A 16,046-nucleotide genomic window follows, 5' to 3' on the forward strand; every position below is an offset into this window, starting at 1 on the left:
CACAAGGACAGTTAAGAGATGCAAGTGACAGCGGGCAGCATTGCACCAAGCACAAAAATGGCGGAAAACTCCCTGTTGCCCTTTGTGAGCATGAAGGGCTTCCGTAGCCATGGAAGTTACTCTAAACAGTGTGTCTCAAACTTTATGCGCATCAGCATTTCCTGGAGGGCTTGATCAAGCACAGATGGCTGGGCCCCATCCCCAGAGTTTGTGGTTCAGTAGGTTGGGATAGGGCAGAGAAGTGCATTTCTTCGTTCTTATTTTTTAAAACTTTTAGGTTCAGCGGTACGTGTGCAGGTTTGTTACATAGGTGAACTCGTGTCACAGGGGTTTGCTGTACAGATTATTTCATCACCTAGGTACTAGGCCTAGTACCCAATATTTATTTTTTTCGGATCCTCTTCCTCCTCCCACCCTCCACCGTCAAGCAGGCCCCAGTGTCTGTTGTTCCCTTCTTTGTGTCTGTGTGTTCTCATCATTTAGCTCCCACTTATAAGTGAGAATATGCGGTAATTGGTTTTCCATTCCTGTGTTAGTTTGCTAAGGATAACGGCCTCCAGCTCCACCCAGGTTCCTGCAAAGGATGTCATCTCATTCTTTTCTATGGCTGCATAGTATTTCTAACCATTTCTCAGGAGATGCTGCTACTGTTGCTTCAAGGAGCACACCTTGGGAATGCTTTAAAGCGGGGCTTCTCACAATTGAATGTGCGTACACATCACCGGGAGAGCAAGTTAAAACGCAGCATCTATCTGACTCACTAGCTCTGGGAAGGGGCGTAAGATTGTTCTTTTCCCACAAGCTCCCAGAGATGCAGCAGGAGCAGGCTGAGTTGCCAAACTCTAGGGAAGTGGTTCTCAATCCTGGCTGCGCATGTTAGAATGATGTGGGGATCTTTTAACATTTCCAGAGAAGCAAGATGTGGAGGCTCCCACGTCATCCCAGCGCTTTGGGAGCTCAAGGTGGAAGGATCGCTTGAGTTCAGGAGTTCAAGACCAGCCTGGGCAACATAGTGAGATGCCGTCTCTAAAAAAAATTTTGAAAATTATCTGGGTGTGGTGGCATGCACCTGTGGTCCCAGCTACTTGGGAGGCTGAGATGGGAGGATTTCTTGAGTCCAGGAGTTCAAGGCTGTGTGAGCTATGATCTATGATGTCGCCACTGCACCCCACTCTGGGTGACAGAGCTCACCCCAGCCACAGTTCAGGCCAATTTAATCAGAATTTCTTGGGTGAGACCCACGTATTTGGATTTTTAAATCCACGGGATTCCAATGCAGAGTGAAAGGGACTATTTTTATTGCCAGTTCTTCCTGGATGACACCCATACATCCTATTCCCGTGAGTGGAATCATTGCTTCTTCAATCTGAAGCTGACAAAGTTGGTGGGTCAGAGCTCTGACTTCTGTAGTTCAAAGCAGAAGATGCTGAGGTGTGTTCAAATGCTGCAGCATATCTGAAGAAGGGGGCCTGATGCAGGCTTTTCCTCTCTGTAAAATGGTGTAAATAATAGAGCTGCATCAGACTTACGCAAAAAGATTATGCCAAAAATTCATGCTAAGTGTTCAGCACAGTGCCAGGCTCAGAAAATATTTGTAATAATATTGTCTATCATCATAATAATCCAACCACTTACCCAAAGCCTCACTCAGTTCTCAGTATTTCCGGCTGAGGATGCCGAAGCACACTTGAACTGCTCCACTGGCTGACAACTTGTTTGTCATGGACAGCCTGGAATACTAGAAATGCTCCTTTCTGTTGAGCTGCCATCTTATTTTTTGTAAGTTCCAATAACTAATCTAGTTAAACCCTTTAGATTGCTATAGGACAGTTCTCATGTCCCTCCCACGAAAGACTCATTTTGACATTGAAGACCAGTCTTCCCTGATTCTGCATGGGTTAACCGTTTCCAGGTCATATGTTTTCCATATTCCTCTCAATTGCTCCCATTTTTGGGGCACCCTGGCTGCTGCTTTTACACATGCTCTGTTTCGTGTACGTGCCAAGTCTCAAGCAATTTACCCAGGGTTAGCCTTGGTGTCAAGGGCACTGCGACTCACCTTCCTTGTTTTAGAAATCATACATACATCAGGCTGGGTGTGGTGGCTCACGCCTGTAATCCCAGCACTTTGGGAGGCTGAGGTGGGCATATCACGAGATCAGAAGATCGAGACCATCCTGGCTAACACAGTGAAACCCCTTCTCTACTAAAAGTACAAAAAATTAGCCGGGCGTGGTGGCGGGCGCCTGTAGTCCCAGCTACTCAGGAGGCTGAGGCAGGAGAATGGCGTGAACCCAGGAGGCGGAGCTTGCAGTGAGCCGAGATCGCGTCACTGCACTCCAGCCTGGGCGACAGAGTGAGACTATGTCTCAAAAAAAAAAAAAAAAAAAAAAAAAAAAAAAGCCATACATCAATGTAACCCAAGATGGCACCAGTGTTTTTGGTGGTGCATCATCTGTTGACTTTCATCGAGCTTGCTATGGATTTCAGTTGGAGGCTTTCTTTCCCACTTACTTGCTATTCTGTGCGACACAATGTCCTATCCTGACCTTGTATAATTGTTTTTTTTGTAACTGAAGTGTAAGACATTACACCCTCTTGCATTCTGCATTAATTTGCCCCATTTCTCTGCCTGATGAGATTTTTTTTCGAATCCTGATTCTGTCATTTAGTGTAATCATTTTCTCCCAGCTTTATGACATACCCATTTTTCATAAACTTGCCTTCTGTAGCTTCCATCAAGTTATTAATTAAAATGTTGAATGGATGGGGCCAAAAGGCAAGCTTTGCAGCGGGACAATAGAAATGCTCTTCCGAGTTGATACATATCCTTTAATTAGTGTCGTTCAAGTGGTTTCACACCCACCAACTCTATTAACGTCCAGATAATATTTCTGCATTTTGCCCAGACATATTTCATTAAAGACTTTGCCAAATCCCTTGTTATGACCCAGATATTTTGTCTCCTGCGTTTTTCTAATCTACAGGTTAGTCTTATAAAATAGGGAATAAATGGAGTCTGAAAAGCTTTCTTTTTGGGAACCCACACTGGCTTCCAATAATTGCTGCTGCCCTTCCAATTTACTCTAAAAATATGCCCAGAATTAATATCAAGCTCACTAGTCTATAGCATACAGAACTCACACTCTTCTCCACTAATATTAGAAAGATGCATGCCTGTCTGCAATATTTCCTATTGCTTATAATTTATCAATAAAAATGGACAGTGATTGAGCAGTCTCATTGATGAATCTCAGTTCTGTGGAATAGAATTGATCTAGAGATGAGACATTTAGAGTTGCTTGTTGTATCCTTATTCTATTTCTTCCTTATGCAATTTAATTTGCTCTAGGTTTAATTTCCCCCTATGAGTTATCAAATATCTCTATAGTCCCACTGGTGCTGTTATTAACTGTGCAATACAGAGAATACAACAAGATACAAAACCCCCCACCTCCAGAGGACAGGCAGCTGACAAGGAGGGATTCGTATTTGAGTTTGTGATCTGAGAGACTGAAATAGACACTCTTTTATCAACTAAGATGAACCCTGAGGTTAAGGGAACAAATTTATCTGCTGTGGAGGCTTTAGGGCTTGACTAGCACGGCCCCTAAATTCCTATGGCTACAAGAAAAACCACATTCTTGATAAACTCCCTAACATTAAGAGCTACAGACAAATTGTCTGACCCTTTCTAACTCTGAATTATTAATACAACTACTACAATGCTGATTGGAAAGAAGACCAGCCTTACGAACATTCTTTCCTGGTAAGAAACTGCAGAGCTCAAACCAGTTTCAGCAGGTTCTAGAGACTGCACAAACTTAGTATCCTATAGGCCACCTTTCAACATGAAGAGCCAAATTACACCTCATTTTAATGCTAACACCTTGCCCTAAAATGAACGTAGGGTGTATGCTATGCATATATTTACCTATTGCACATGCGCTCGGCTCCCCACATACATATGGATAGCTCTTCCTCCAAACCCACTGCTGAATATGTATGACTCTATTGTGTAATACAGACCCTGTGAGGCATAAAAACCAACCTTCCCTTCCCTCTTTGAAGAGAGAGGACCTTCGGTATACTTCGGAGACCACTCTCCGAGTTTGCAAACTGATATGGCCAATAAAGCTCTCCTTTCTACTATTCAGCCATCCTGGTGGTCTTTAGACACATTTCACATTCCAAACAGGGAGCTGGAGTGAAAGCGAAGGGATGGTAAAGGATATAGCTCTCCCAATCCCCACAATGCTTTGATTTCTTTGAGATTTACACCTCATAGCAATTTTGATCTCTGCCATACATCATGTTCATTTGTGCTGGAGAGGCTGTAACCAGTGATCTTGTTTCAAAAAGTCCAAATCCCCCAACATAAGACATCCTTTCTAATATTTAGAAGTGAATAGGATGGCATTTTATTTTTGAATTTCCAAGTCAACGGATCTTACTTTTAACATTAGGTTTGATGAAAAGAGTACAAAGGTACACACCAGGCAGAGTAAGGCAGTGATTTGGAGATCAGCATTTGCATTTTAGGACAATAACTAGCTGCATGGTCTCTTTGCCTTGATGAGAAATAAATGGGAATGCAAATGGCTCTTGAAATTGCTTCTAAAAGTTCATTTTCTCCTCCCCTGCTCAAAGCCCCTTAATGAAGACAACAGATCTCTGAAGTGTTCACACACAAATCTTCACAGAAATGCATGGAGGTGAGTCGGTGTTAGTCTGATTTTCTCACCACTTTGTTGAACCACTCTGGTGACATCTTTCAACGTGGGGCTTGCGGTTGTGTTTTTATGGAGGCAGGCAGAGTGTGGTGTTATTTGACTTTTAAAGGTATTATTATAGCTGCTTAAATAAGCAAATAAAAACATTCCCTCAAATGATTGAAATTTGTTGGATTTATTTCTTTCTAAAGTTTGTACATTTACATATATCATATACATATTTTAAATCCTTCACTATTTTGCATGATTTCTATTACATAAAAACCATTTAAATGCAATAAATTTTGTTGCTGTAGAACAACAAAATATCCCCAACTTATAAAAACACAGGAACAATTATATTCATAAACATTTACACAATAAATGTACTCTATATATCACAGCTTCTATACATATCAGGTGACTCACTTGTCTACGAGGTTTAGATTTACTTGAACAACAGTGAAATAGGGTAATATTTATATACAACTATTTTAATAAAAAATAAAGCAATTGTAAAATGTAAACTTAATTGTCAAAATATTCTTTAAACACTTTAACAATATCCACACAAATTACTGTTCCATTCAAAAGAAGACCACCACAAACGCCATCGTTTTCTAGAAGACGGCATTTCCAGAATCTGGTAGGTGGTGATGAGGAACAGGTTTCCAGTACGTGTTATAGTACCGCCAGCTTACCCAAATCTGCTAATGCCGACAGTTTCGCCATTGAAAAGGAGCAGGTTGCTATTTTGTCACTAATTACTTTCACAATTTGCAGGGGACATATGGCACCAGGACTGCAATAGAACTGAAATGGCTGGTGGAGAAAACTTTGAAGGTAAAGAAATGTTCCACAATGCCAATTAGTTTGAGCCACAGTGAATATAACTCAGTTATTATAATAGGCTGGAAAAGTTAAAAGCTTCTTTTATATTAAAAGATACAAATTATCGCCTTTCTGCCTGTCCTATGGTGATCAAGGCTGACAATATAAATTCTCCGCTAGTGTACATTTAGAAATGGGTTCCTAAAGCTTGAGATATAAGAGACTGCAGGGAGGTGGTTAGGCCTTTACCTAACAGCTCTGATCTGGACTGAACAAAGCTGCTAAGCTAGCACTTGAGTATTCCTCGACCCTTCCCCTAGAAAGGAAACGTTAGCCATTTCCAGGAATCTGGGTGTGGAGGCAAAGATATCGTCCGTCCGTAGTTAGAACTCAGGGTGCCAGTTTGTTTTTTGCAAAGGTAAAATACGTGGTGTTAGCTTCACTCAGAGAATCTTTGTCATGACGTTTGTTCATGTGCCACGCTCAGTGACTCAGTCACTCTCGGAGTTGATACCTTGCCTCAGCAGGGTCATGCTATCAGGACACCTGGATCCCTAAAGCAGGGGAAGTGGCATTTGAAACCCAGGCTGTCCTTGCTGCTCAGTAGAAGCCTGAGTGAAGTGGCGGCCGGGGGAGAGGTTCCTCTTTGCAGAGATGATGTGTTATCACCACCCTCTGCAGGGCTCTGGTGTTCAGGACTCAGAGCAGTGAGCCTCAGACCTGCAGTGTGGTCCTTAATCGAGCCTTGGGCTGGGACTCTTCTAGGAGCGTCTGAAGACTTATTTATGTCGACTGATGGGAAAATATTAAGTGAAACTCCAAAATTCTCTCCATTAACCAACATTTTCAGGAATTGAAGTTAGGGTGCTTATTTCTATAACACTATTCCTAAGAGCTTAGCTCTCTGCCCTGCAAAGGGAAATGCATTTTAGTTCGGTTCCTTTCCATTTCCATCCTCGCTGTTGTTGCTGATGGAAAAGTGCTCAACTGCTCAGCATGTTCAGTCGGAGCTCTCTTACCAGTAAAGCTCAGAGGGGAGTGTGGACAAGGCACATCAGTGCTCCTACAGGAAGTGCCTCCTTGTTTCTTCACTTGTACTCCTCTCTCAAAGGAATGATCTGCAGAGCAAGCAGCTCTGCCACCTTGGAAAATGATGCACACCAGCTTCTGGGACTTCACCCAGGCTACGGAGAGATGCTGGAGAGCTGCTGCTTGTGAATTACAAGAAAGCCTTCAATTTGGTGGTCCACAAGAAAGAATGTGATATGGATCCCCTCATTTATGTGTCAAAAATATAATGCATCTCAAAGTCAGACACTAGAGCTCAAGTTCCACCCTGGCCCTTGGAAAACATCTGTGATGCAGTTTCCACCCCCTCTGTTCATCACCTCTTTAGAATATTCTGGCTCTTTGCATCTTAAGGTCTTATGTTTGTATAACTTAAAACATTCACTGTGTGTGCATGTGTGCAAGCATGTGTACACATGTCAGAGGTCCCAGACGTGTCAACTTTTCTCCTTATACACCTAAGGGGCCAGTCAACTGGTTCTGAATCTCAGGAGTAGAGGACTAACCACATGCATGGTTACCCTAAATGGAAAGCAACCAGTTTACTGTCCCCTAAGCTTCAATTTGGTCTAATTACTCTTGTTCCTACAGGTTTACAAAAGTATCTTAACAGCATTAAAAATCAATGTGCATATATACTCTCTCTAGAGTAGATATTATTATCCATGTCAAATGGTTACTTGGCTTTATAAACTCCATGGCTTTATGTTTAAAGTCCAAACATTTCAAATGGTTAAGGCCCAAAAATGAAACGTTTTGCTTCTCCTACTCCTTTTCTACATGATTTTTGAATCAAATGGCTGTTGCTGCAGATCACAATAATTCTTAGAAGGAAATACTCTCGCAAAACTAAGACCCTGCCAATCATTCACAGAGCCAGTCCACTGCACGTCAAGAACCAATTAGGAAAAATGATATATTTGCAAAAATAGTTTGAGACTATAGAGTTAATTAACAACAACAAAAAAAATGCCTCAAGTGTAACTACCAACACATTACTGCAGCCTGGAGCTGAAGTTAGTCTCCCACCCCACAATTCAAACTCTCTGAATCAGCTACAAAGACACGAGGCAGTGTGTTTAAACAAAAGACACTGCACTCAGCCACTCACTCAAACACACTCAGTCACTGCTTTAAATATACCAAACATGCTGGTTAATAAAATTTTAGTCTCTAGTTATCTATTTACACTCTATAATATAAGCAGTAAGCTCAAACAACTAAGGCCAGTGGCTCTTCTTTGGGGAGAGGCAGGAAAAAGAGACCTAAGTATAAAAATATTTAAAATAAAGTTTAAACCTGGTCCTGAAATTCTTTTACCTGTGACACTAGATGCTAATTTCTGCAACTGCAAACCTAGGATACAGTACCCAATCCTGGGATGCCCTGATATACTTTAGTGCTTGTGATATTTCTTCCAAGTCAAGCGAGTACGGATGCGGCACCACGAGAGTGGTTTGATCTCCCGTAAAACATACACAAATACATAAATGATATGGTGGGTACTTAATTCTTCCGAAAGCTATATTTTTTATGGACTAATTACAACAACAATAAAGAACGTGTGCTTTAAAGCATCACATTTTGTAATAAGCCCAAAATTGTCAGTTTGACTTTAAGTGCTCTTAATACTAAAGTTACTAAGACTGCACAGGCTGCCTTTTTTTTTTTTTTTTCTTTTCTTTCTGAATTTCCCAAATTACAGGGAGCTATGCCCTTGGTATTGCACACAGTACACTGCAAAAGATTCACAAGGTTAGTTCAAAGTCATTTTTGCCCTGGTGATTCAAAGCTCAAAGACAGAATTTTCTAGCATAAAGTCTTATTAAAAATTTTAATCAAAATATTATTTGAATTTAAGTTTAATAAAACAATACCACTATATATACTCTCAAAAACTTCATTATATAATCAGTCCTATGAGGTTGTACTTGCTTTTCATATCACACTGATTAAGGACAAAAATAATTTTGATGTACATGTACCATACACTGATATGCAATCTACACACTGATGCATTTACATACATACAACTATAGATACCCACAAATACAACAATGGCAGGTGACAGCATTTTCTTTGATGACTGACATACTACCTGTAAGAATAGTCTCCAAAAGCCTGCAATACTACAGGTACACACACAAATTACAAAGGATGAACCGAAGAGACTTAAGAAAACCTACTGTATATACAATTATGTAACTTGCAAAATTTTCCTGCTGTTGCATTCAAGTCAAACTGTCATGCAGATTCAAGTATTTAATGACATTCTCTCTATGAAGACATTCTGTCTGCATGCAATGGGCCAATTATTGTCATAAGCAGAAGGCTGCCCACATGGGTTCTGGATACTGTAGGTACAAAAGGAGAATGCCTTTGGATTTCAGTCCTTCCTTTATGGATGAGAGATGGAAAAGGAATCTGAGAGAAAAATCAGTGACAAAGCCCCTCTCTATTGCTATCAATAATCTATCACGGGGTTATTCTGTGATGATCTGATCATGTAAGATGCTATAAGACTGGTGGAAAGAAATTTGCTGACCTGTGGCAGAGCAGTGGCATGGCCTGGGAGACAAGATGGCCAGAAAGCTGTGGAGCAAGGTAGGAGGCCCAGAGGCGCATCTGCCTGCAAAGGTGACTTACCATTTTCTGTCAGAATAACTTAGATGCTTTGAGACAAAAGCAGATACTATTTAAACTCCAACTTGGACAATTCCTCATAAACTAGACTTCAGGTTTAACAACTCTTAGGATGCCACTTTGGTTCTTTGTTTTACAGTGCTAATTTTACAACTGGAAAAAATTCTGTCATTTGAAAAGTCAAGGGATGACTCACTGCTGAAATGAAGAGAGGTGGCTCCCAACCTGCTGAAAACTCGACCAAGTCCACGGGAGTTAAATTACAGAGATTCAAACCTGCAAAGCTAAACTTCCTGTGAATTCAGGATGCAACATGCTTAACTGATGACTACAAGGAAAAATGCCAAAGGAACTCAATTTCAAGGACAATGAATGAAACCCAAAAGGTTTTGTTAGTAAGACAATGGAGAAACTTCTTTAACGTCAATTTTCTTCCAATTGTCAATGATTAGTTAAAAAGAGAAGAGTGCAGCTCATGACAAGCAGGCCCTGCCTCTCATCCTTCCCAGATCTTTACATGATAGAGGGAGCAATAGGCAAAGGACAGTAGAAAAGCTCAGCGTAACTTTGTGTTTAGGCAGTAAGAGGCCTCTTTCCCTGCTGGTTGCAAAAATTCTTCCACAATCTCAGAAGTTCTGTAGCTTGGCCACAGGGTGAAATACAAACCTATCTTAGCCTTGGAAAGCCACCCAGATTTTCCTCTTTCAGAGTTAATTCCTCATGTCACTTCTGCCTAGGGGCCAGTCCTCATTTTCTAGATTAGGATAACAGTTGGAGACGCATAGAGGGTCTTGTGTGTGCCACAAGACCACTGCACCAAAAAATGCTTTCTATCCTCCGCATCTAAGAGCAATAAAAAGGTTACACATAATCCAGGGACTACATTTCCATCAGAGGACTCTCTCCCATCAGGGTTTGGCTGAGATTAATTAAAATTCACAAAAGTATTGCTCAGTTTAATTAGACACTGCTGAGAGTTAGCAAAATGATGTTTCAAAAAAGTGCACTTCAGAAATGCCTACGGGCTGGCGATCAAGTAAGGACTCTGCATCCTAGTAATTAAGTTTTGATTGCTAATGAGGAATCCCAGACACCTCCCTGTAAAAGCCAGCATGCGAGGTGGGAACAAACCCCTAAAATTCAGATTTTATACATGGGCCACCTGTATGGTCAATTTTGCAACAAGACTATGACCAAGGCATTCTGATAGCTGTCAAGATTTTCTATACTAGAAATTAATATGAAGTGTATTGACGTGAAGAAGAATGATTTATCATATGGAAGGAAGTCCCAAGGCTCCTGGGCGCTGAGGTGGGCGACGGAGGTGGGTGGCGTACCTTCAGAGGAAAGGGAAGGGGTGCTCCCTTGTACCGTGAATTGGGCAACAGGCTTGGAGCAGCTGTGAAAGGAAACATCCTCAATTTCTTCTGGCTAGATACCACAGCAAATAAATTATCCCAAAGGAAAATGTGGTTGGCTATGGGCCAGACTCTCAGAATCTAGGCAAATCAGTGACTGTTTCCTCCCATAGCATAAACTCTTGGCCTCCTTCATGCACTCATGACAGATAGCAACCTTCAGAAGCCTCAGGGAAGAGGTGTTCTCAGCCCATGCGCTAAAGATGGACAGCATCATGCTACGGCAGTCTGAGATCCTGGCTCACAAAAGAACCTTTAAAGTTGTTTTTAAAGATAAACTATGCAAACATGGTATACTGAAGCTTCAAAAGAGCCCTTCGTATCCAATGATCTATTAGCCTATCCAGAAGTCCCTGGAGTTAATATTAGTGACTCATATGACACGGACAGTGCTATAGTGGTGCTGATGCTAGCCGAGTATTTCAACACTACTCTAAATGTCAGAAATACTGTAGCAAGGTACCATTCAATGTATATTAAATAAGTAAAATACATACAGACATTCTATATACATAGATATAGACTGTGGGCAAACACATTCAAGCCACTCAGGGAAGTTCCTTTTTCTTTAGTTACTGAAGCTCGTAGATGACATGGTCTAGGTACCTCTCTCCCCTCTGCTTAGTATAAACATTTAGGCAGAAAACAAATATCCTGATAATTTAGATTATCAGGTAGAAAGACAGATAACTTGCTTGTGGATATGTTGGATTCAGTGAGAGGCTACAAAAATCACTCTGATACATGGGCCATATTGGTAACTATCCTGTTAGTTTTGCAGTTCTGAAACATAAACTTAGTTACTGCCTTTACCCAAGCAAGGCAGAGAGTTAAAAGTGAGGTTTTTTTTTTTTTTTTTTTTTTTTTTTACAGGTGTGGCAAAATACTTATTACAAAGAAAGCAACTGCAACCCTAGAGAGGGGTAAGCCTTCTCTGGGCAATAGTCATGGACATTTACAGAGGGGAAGGAAGTAAATGTTAATAAATAATTCTGTAAATAAATGCTAGTACATCATAATAACATACCGCTTAGACACTACCATGGCTTTACAGCAGGTTTTCTCTAATTCACTGGAACCATGCTATTCATGTAGAGCAGCTGATTCTTTGGTCATAGTACCTTCAACAAATAAACTATAGAACTAGAGAAAATTTCTAAGGGAGGAAAAAGAAAAATCAAAGTGATACTATTAGTTCTGAAGTTGTGCCACTTGTGGAGATTTTAACTTTAGGGATTACAGAGTTTCAAGGTTAGGAAATCACAAAGCTCTAGGTCTCAGTGGGCTAAACTTTCACTCCTTTCTCTTCCTCTACAGAAGAATATTCTGTTTATCACCCTGAACTTCAAAGGGACTGTAACTGGAACAAGCTCATGACTGCAAAGTTAATAGAACCATTTTGAGTAGACAGAAAGAAAGGACTGAAAATAGATAAAGTATTTTTAGGAGAAAGTTGAGTAGTAGCAGAGTGAAGTGGCTATCAAGGAGACTGAGACAAGAATAAACAAAGTCACTTTGCACCTGCAACCAGAAGATTCCTCAGTTTTCCAACCATAATTCCTTCTGACTATTACTTTCAGATATATTTTAAAGAACCAATATCCATCGTGGACAACTGCAGCTACGTTTTCCTTCCTTATTTTGTCTTAAGGACACAAGAAAAGCTGTTTCACTTTAGTATTAATTTGTTAGGAAGGAAGACCTCAATATCACAACCAGGACACAACCCCATGCCCACACACGCACACACACGCACGCACACACACATATGTAGAGTAAGAAAAATCTATTCCTGGATGGAAGGATATCAATGATAGAGATGATGGATTTCTAGTCTAGACCCTGTGGGAGTGAGGTAACAATTCCTGCAGACTGAGCACATGCCTACTGCTGCAGCTCCTCAAGGGCCGATTATTGCCCCCATCCTTTAGCAAACAAAATACACTGGGTATCAATCTTTCCTCAGCCTTCAAAGGCAAAATGACTCCACTTCCTCTTTCCCTTGCTTGGCTGAAATGGAATCAGCACTTCAAGCAAGCTAATGTGCTTCCCTAAGTTCTCAATCCTACGATCTTCACGCTCCTTTTCCCTGCTTCCAGCAGGGTCCGATCTCAACAACAAGTGCTAAGCTGCACATGAAGCTGCCTCATATTGGAGCAACTAGATTCCCAGCACTGTGATTCTTACTGGAGCATCTGTGAGTGCTCAATTCTACCTCTGTGACTGGGCAAGATTTCACATATAAAGGCGTATATTAACTCCAGCTAGAATTTACTAAAACTACAGTTTGTCCAGTTAAGTGTTTCACAATGGATTAAATTCTTTAACCTTAAAAAAAAGTTTAACAGTTGATATGAGAATACATAAAACAACTGAGCAGACTGCAAACAAGAGAAACCCAAAAGAGAAGGGATACATAATTCATTCTGAAATCACGATCCCCTCCTCCTCACAGAAAAGGTGCATTAGCTATCAAGTTGCAAAAATCATCAAAGCAAAAGAAATCAAGAGCAAAGACAATCTGTACAGAAACTAACAAAAATATACAATAGAAAAAATTACTAATGCACCATTTTGTCACAGACTTTTTTTTTTTAAATATATTCACGGATTACCAGAAAGATCTTGAAAAACCCTATTTTGCTCCATGACCAGCACTTCCTGGCCGCAGATGGACTCTAAGTAACTTTTTGCTTAATGCTTGGTGTTTCAGGTCGGTGATCCTTCCTCTCTGACACGTTACGCTTGACTTTGGCAGTGATCGGAGAAGTATCCGGGTTCAGCGAAGGACTCGAGTGCGACTTCTTCAGTCCTGCAGCCTCGCTTTCATCGTTACTCAGTAGCTCTTTGCCTCCTTCCTTGAGAATGCTGACATACATTTCATAGCGGGTTTTCTGAAGGCAAAGCCAGAGAACAACGGTAGTCAGAAAACTGTTCAAAATGCACGTGTGCAGCACACTTGTGTATTACCCACCTGGAGAGTGTGAATGGCTGTTGAAGACTTCGCTTCATTTCCCAAACTGACAAATTACTTGGGCACTTACTGGGCACATGAGAGGCAACTACAGAGACTGTCTTATGTAGATAAGAAATTAAGTTAGAATTTTAGTTCTCATTTGTTCTAGATTCTGACGGAATGTCAACTTGGAGTTGCTGGCTACCAGATGGAACACCATGAATCTAGAACACTCAGGCATGAGAAGGGTCTAAGTTGGAGGAGCTGTCACCTCTGGTTTTCGGCGGCTGCATGGCTCTTGTGGCTCTGTACCAAAGTCACCTGAGCCTCCCCAGGTAGTCCAGGCCTCACATGAAACTGGCTTGGATATGGTTGTTTACTCTTTTTCTGACTCCCTGTAACCCTACAAAGGCTTGCCTTGAGGGACCATTCCATGGCGAATCTCCTGGACAGTCAGTCCCCTATGAGACCATACCACCTTCTAGAAGCTGCTCTGGGTTTCCCTCCGTTGCTTTTCTGCAAGGATTACCCACTTCTCCGGTTATTATGAACAGGTGCTGCTATGAACAGTATGAAGTTGGCAGAATTTCAAGTTATTTTCTGATGCTTTTCCAAATCAACAATATTCATTACCAACTATGTACTGAGTACCCTACTATGTTTCAAACAGTTCCTTGATTCCTCCGTCTCTTGGATATCTAAGATTTTTTTTTCTTTTTCCATGGCTCTGGCACTTTTTTTTTTCCAGTTTCTATCCCAATCAATATATAGAACTATCATATATGTTGCAAATTAGAGAAGGGTCTCAGATTCTTAATTTGATACATTCTGGTAAAGTAAGTATTCCACCATCCTGCCTCAACACATGAAGAATTTATAGAAAGCTTAAAGTGTTTTATTTCTAAACCAAAGAACATGTCAGTTATAAACTGTCCCAACAAAGGCAGGCAAATTCTGTTTTGACTATACATCCGTCTTAGGGATTTTTCTAGTCAGATTGGGGTTTTGTATGTGTCAGTTTTAAGTTAGTAATTTAGAAGTGCTACCTTTTCAAGCTGTTTGGTTTAACAATGGGAAAAAGCTGCTAGACATTCAGTATGTTCTGGGGTTGGCCAGTATTCAAGTCGGGTGTGAGCGTTGGTTGCCGATGATGACATTTATTGAGTGCCAACAGCTTAACACAGGTCATCCACACAATATTCATACACAACTGATAACTTACCATCCCTGCTTTACAGTTAAGGCAACAAAGGCAACGAGAAGTTCAAAGTCAAAGTAAGGAAGAAATGAAACTGGGATTTGAACCAAGGCAATCTGAGTTCAAAACCCATGGCTCTTAAGCTATATTACCTCCATTGATATGAAAATATAGATTATATGTATATAGATTTTAGGATGACTCCTCTGACAGACACTGTTGTTTGGCCAGTCAAAGGCCATTCTCAACTCCCTCTACTCTTACGTGCCTTTCACTACAAAGACTGATAAAACCAGAGATACTTACTTTCCCAGTCTCTCTTGTAGCTAAGTTGGGCCATGTGATATTGTGACCAGTAAGACGTAAGGAAGAGTCTTTTGGGGGGCTTCTGGGAAAGAGATTTTGCTTTCTGATAAAAGGGACAGACTTTAAGGAGAAGTCACTGGTGTTAGCCTCTCATTCTTTTTTTTTTTTTGAGACAGAGTCTCATTCTGTCATCCAGGCTGGAGTGCAGTGGCATGATCTCAGCTCACTGCAACCTCCACCGCCCGGGTTCTAGCAATTCTCCTGCCTCAGCCTCCCAAGTGTCTAGGATTACAGGCGCACACCACCACACCCAGCTAATTTTTGTATTTTTAGTAGAGACGGGGTTTCGCCATGTTGGCCAGGCTGGCCTCGAACTCCTGACCTCAGGTGATCCACCCTCCTCGGCCTCCCAAAGTGCTGGGATTACAGGCGTGAGCCACTGCATGTGGCCTAGCCTCTTACTCTTATTCCCTCCTTAACATGGACATGACTCCTAAAGCTGCTGCCCCGTGACATGGGCAGTAGGTATGAGGAAATAGGACAACATGCTGCACCTGAGGAAAAATGGAAAGACGGAGAGAGCCATGTTGACATGATGAGCTGGATCCAACCCTAAGGCTACAACCTCTGGAATCATGTTAAGTATGAATAATAAATATCCTATGGGTTAAACCACTGTTTATCAAGTATTGTTATTTGCAGTTTAAAGCATTACTAAACACACATTCCAATTTCAATAAGGAAGTAACAAAATACGGAATAGCATGCTAAGCATTATCTCAGAAGGCCACATGATAGTTTCATAAGGTTTGCTAGTAAAAAATGTCATCAGTATCACACATCAGTAGATGCACTATGAAATCAGAGGACTGAACAAGATAATATCCACAGGACATAAAGATTCTAAACTCCTT

The 16,046-nt window shown here is 41.1% G+C and overlaps 1 protein-coding gene across 23 annotated transcripts in view; it reads right to left on the minus strand.

The window, feature by feature from the left end:
* Window positions 1-4,889: 4,889 nt before the first annotated feature.
* Window positions 4,890-16,046, minus strand: part of PSD3 (pleckstrin and Sec7 domain containing 3) — a 728,752-nt gene continuing 717,595 nt past the window's right edge. For all 23 annotated transcript variants that reach the window (XM_063816241.1, XM_024345060.3, XM_024345058.3 and 20 more), the window contains one exon: window positions 4,890-13,566. In XM_063816241.1, the coding sequence (XP_063672311.1) occupies window positions 13,351-13,566 (216 nt within the window). In that variant the 3' untranslated portion in view covers window positions 4,890-13,350. The remainder of the gene's footprint in view (window positions 13,567-16,046) is intronic.

This window comes from Pan troglodytes, chromosome 7, assembly GCF_028858775.2.
Source record: "Pan troglodytes isolate AG18354 chromosome 7, NHGRI_mPanTro3-v2.0_pri, whole genome shotgun sequence".
Classification (NCBI taxonomy): Eukaryota; Metazoa; Chordata; class Mammalia; order Primates; family Hominidae; genus Pan; species Pan troglodytes.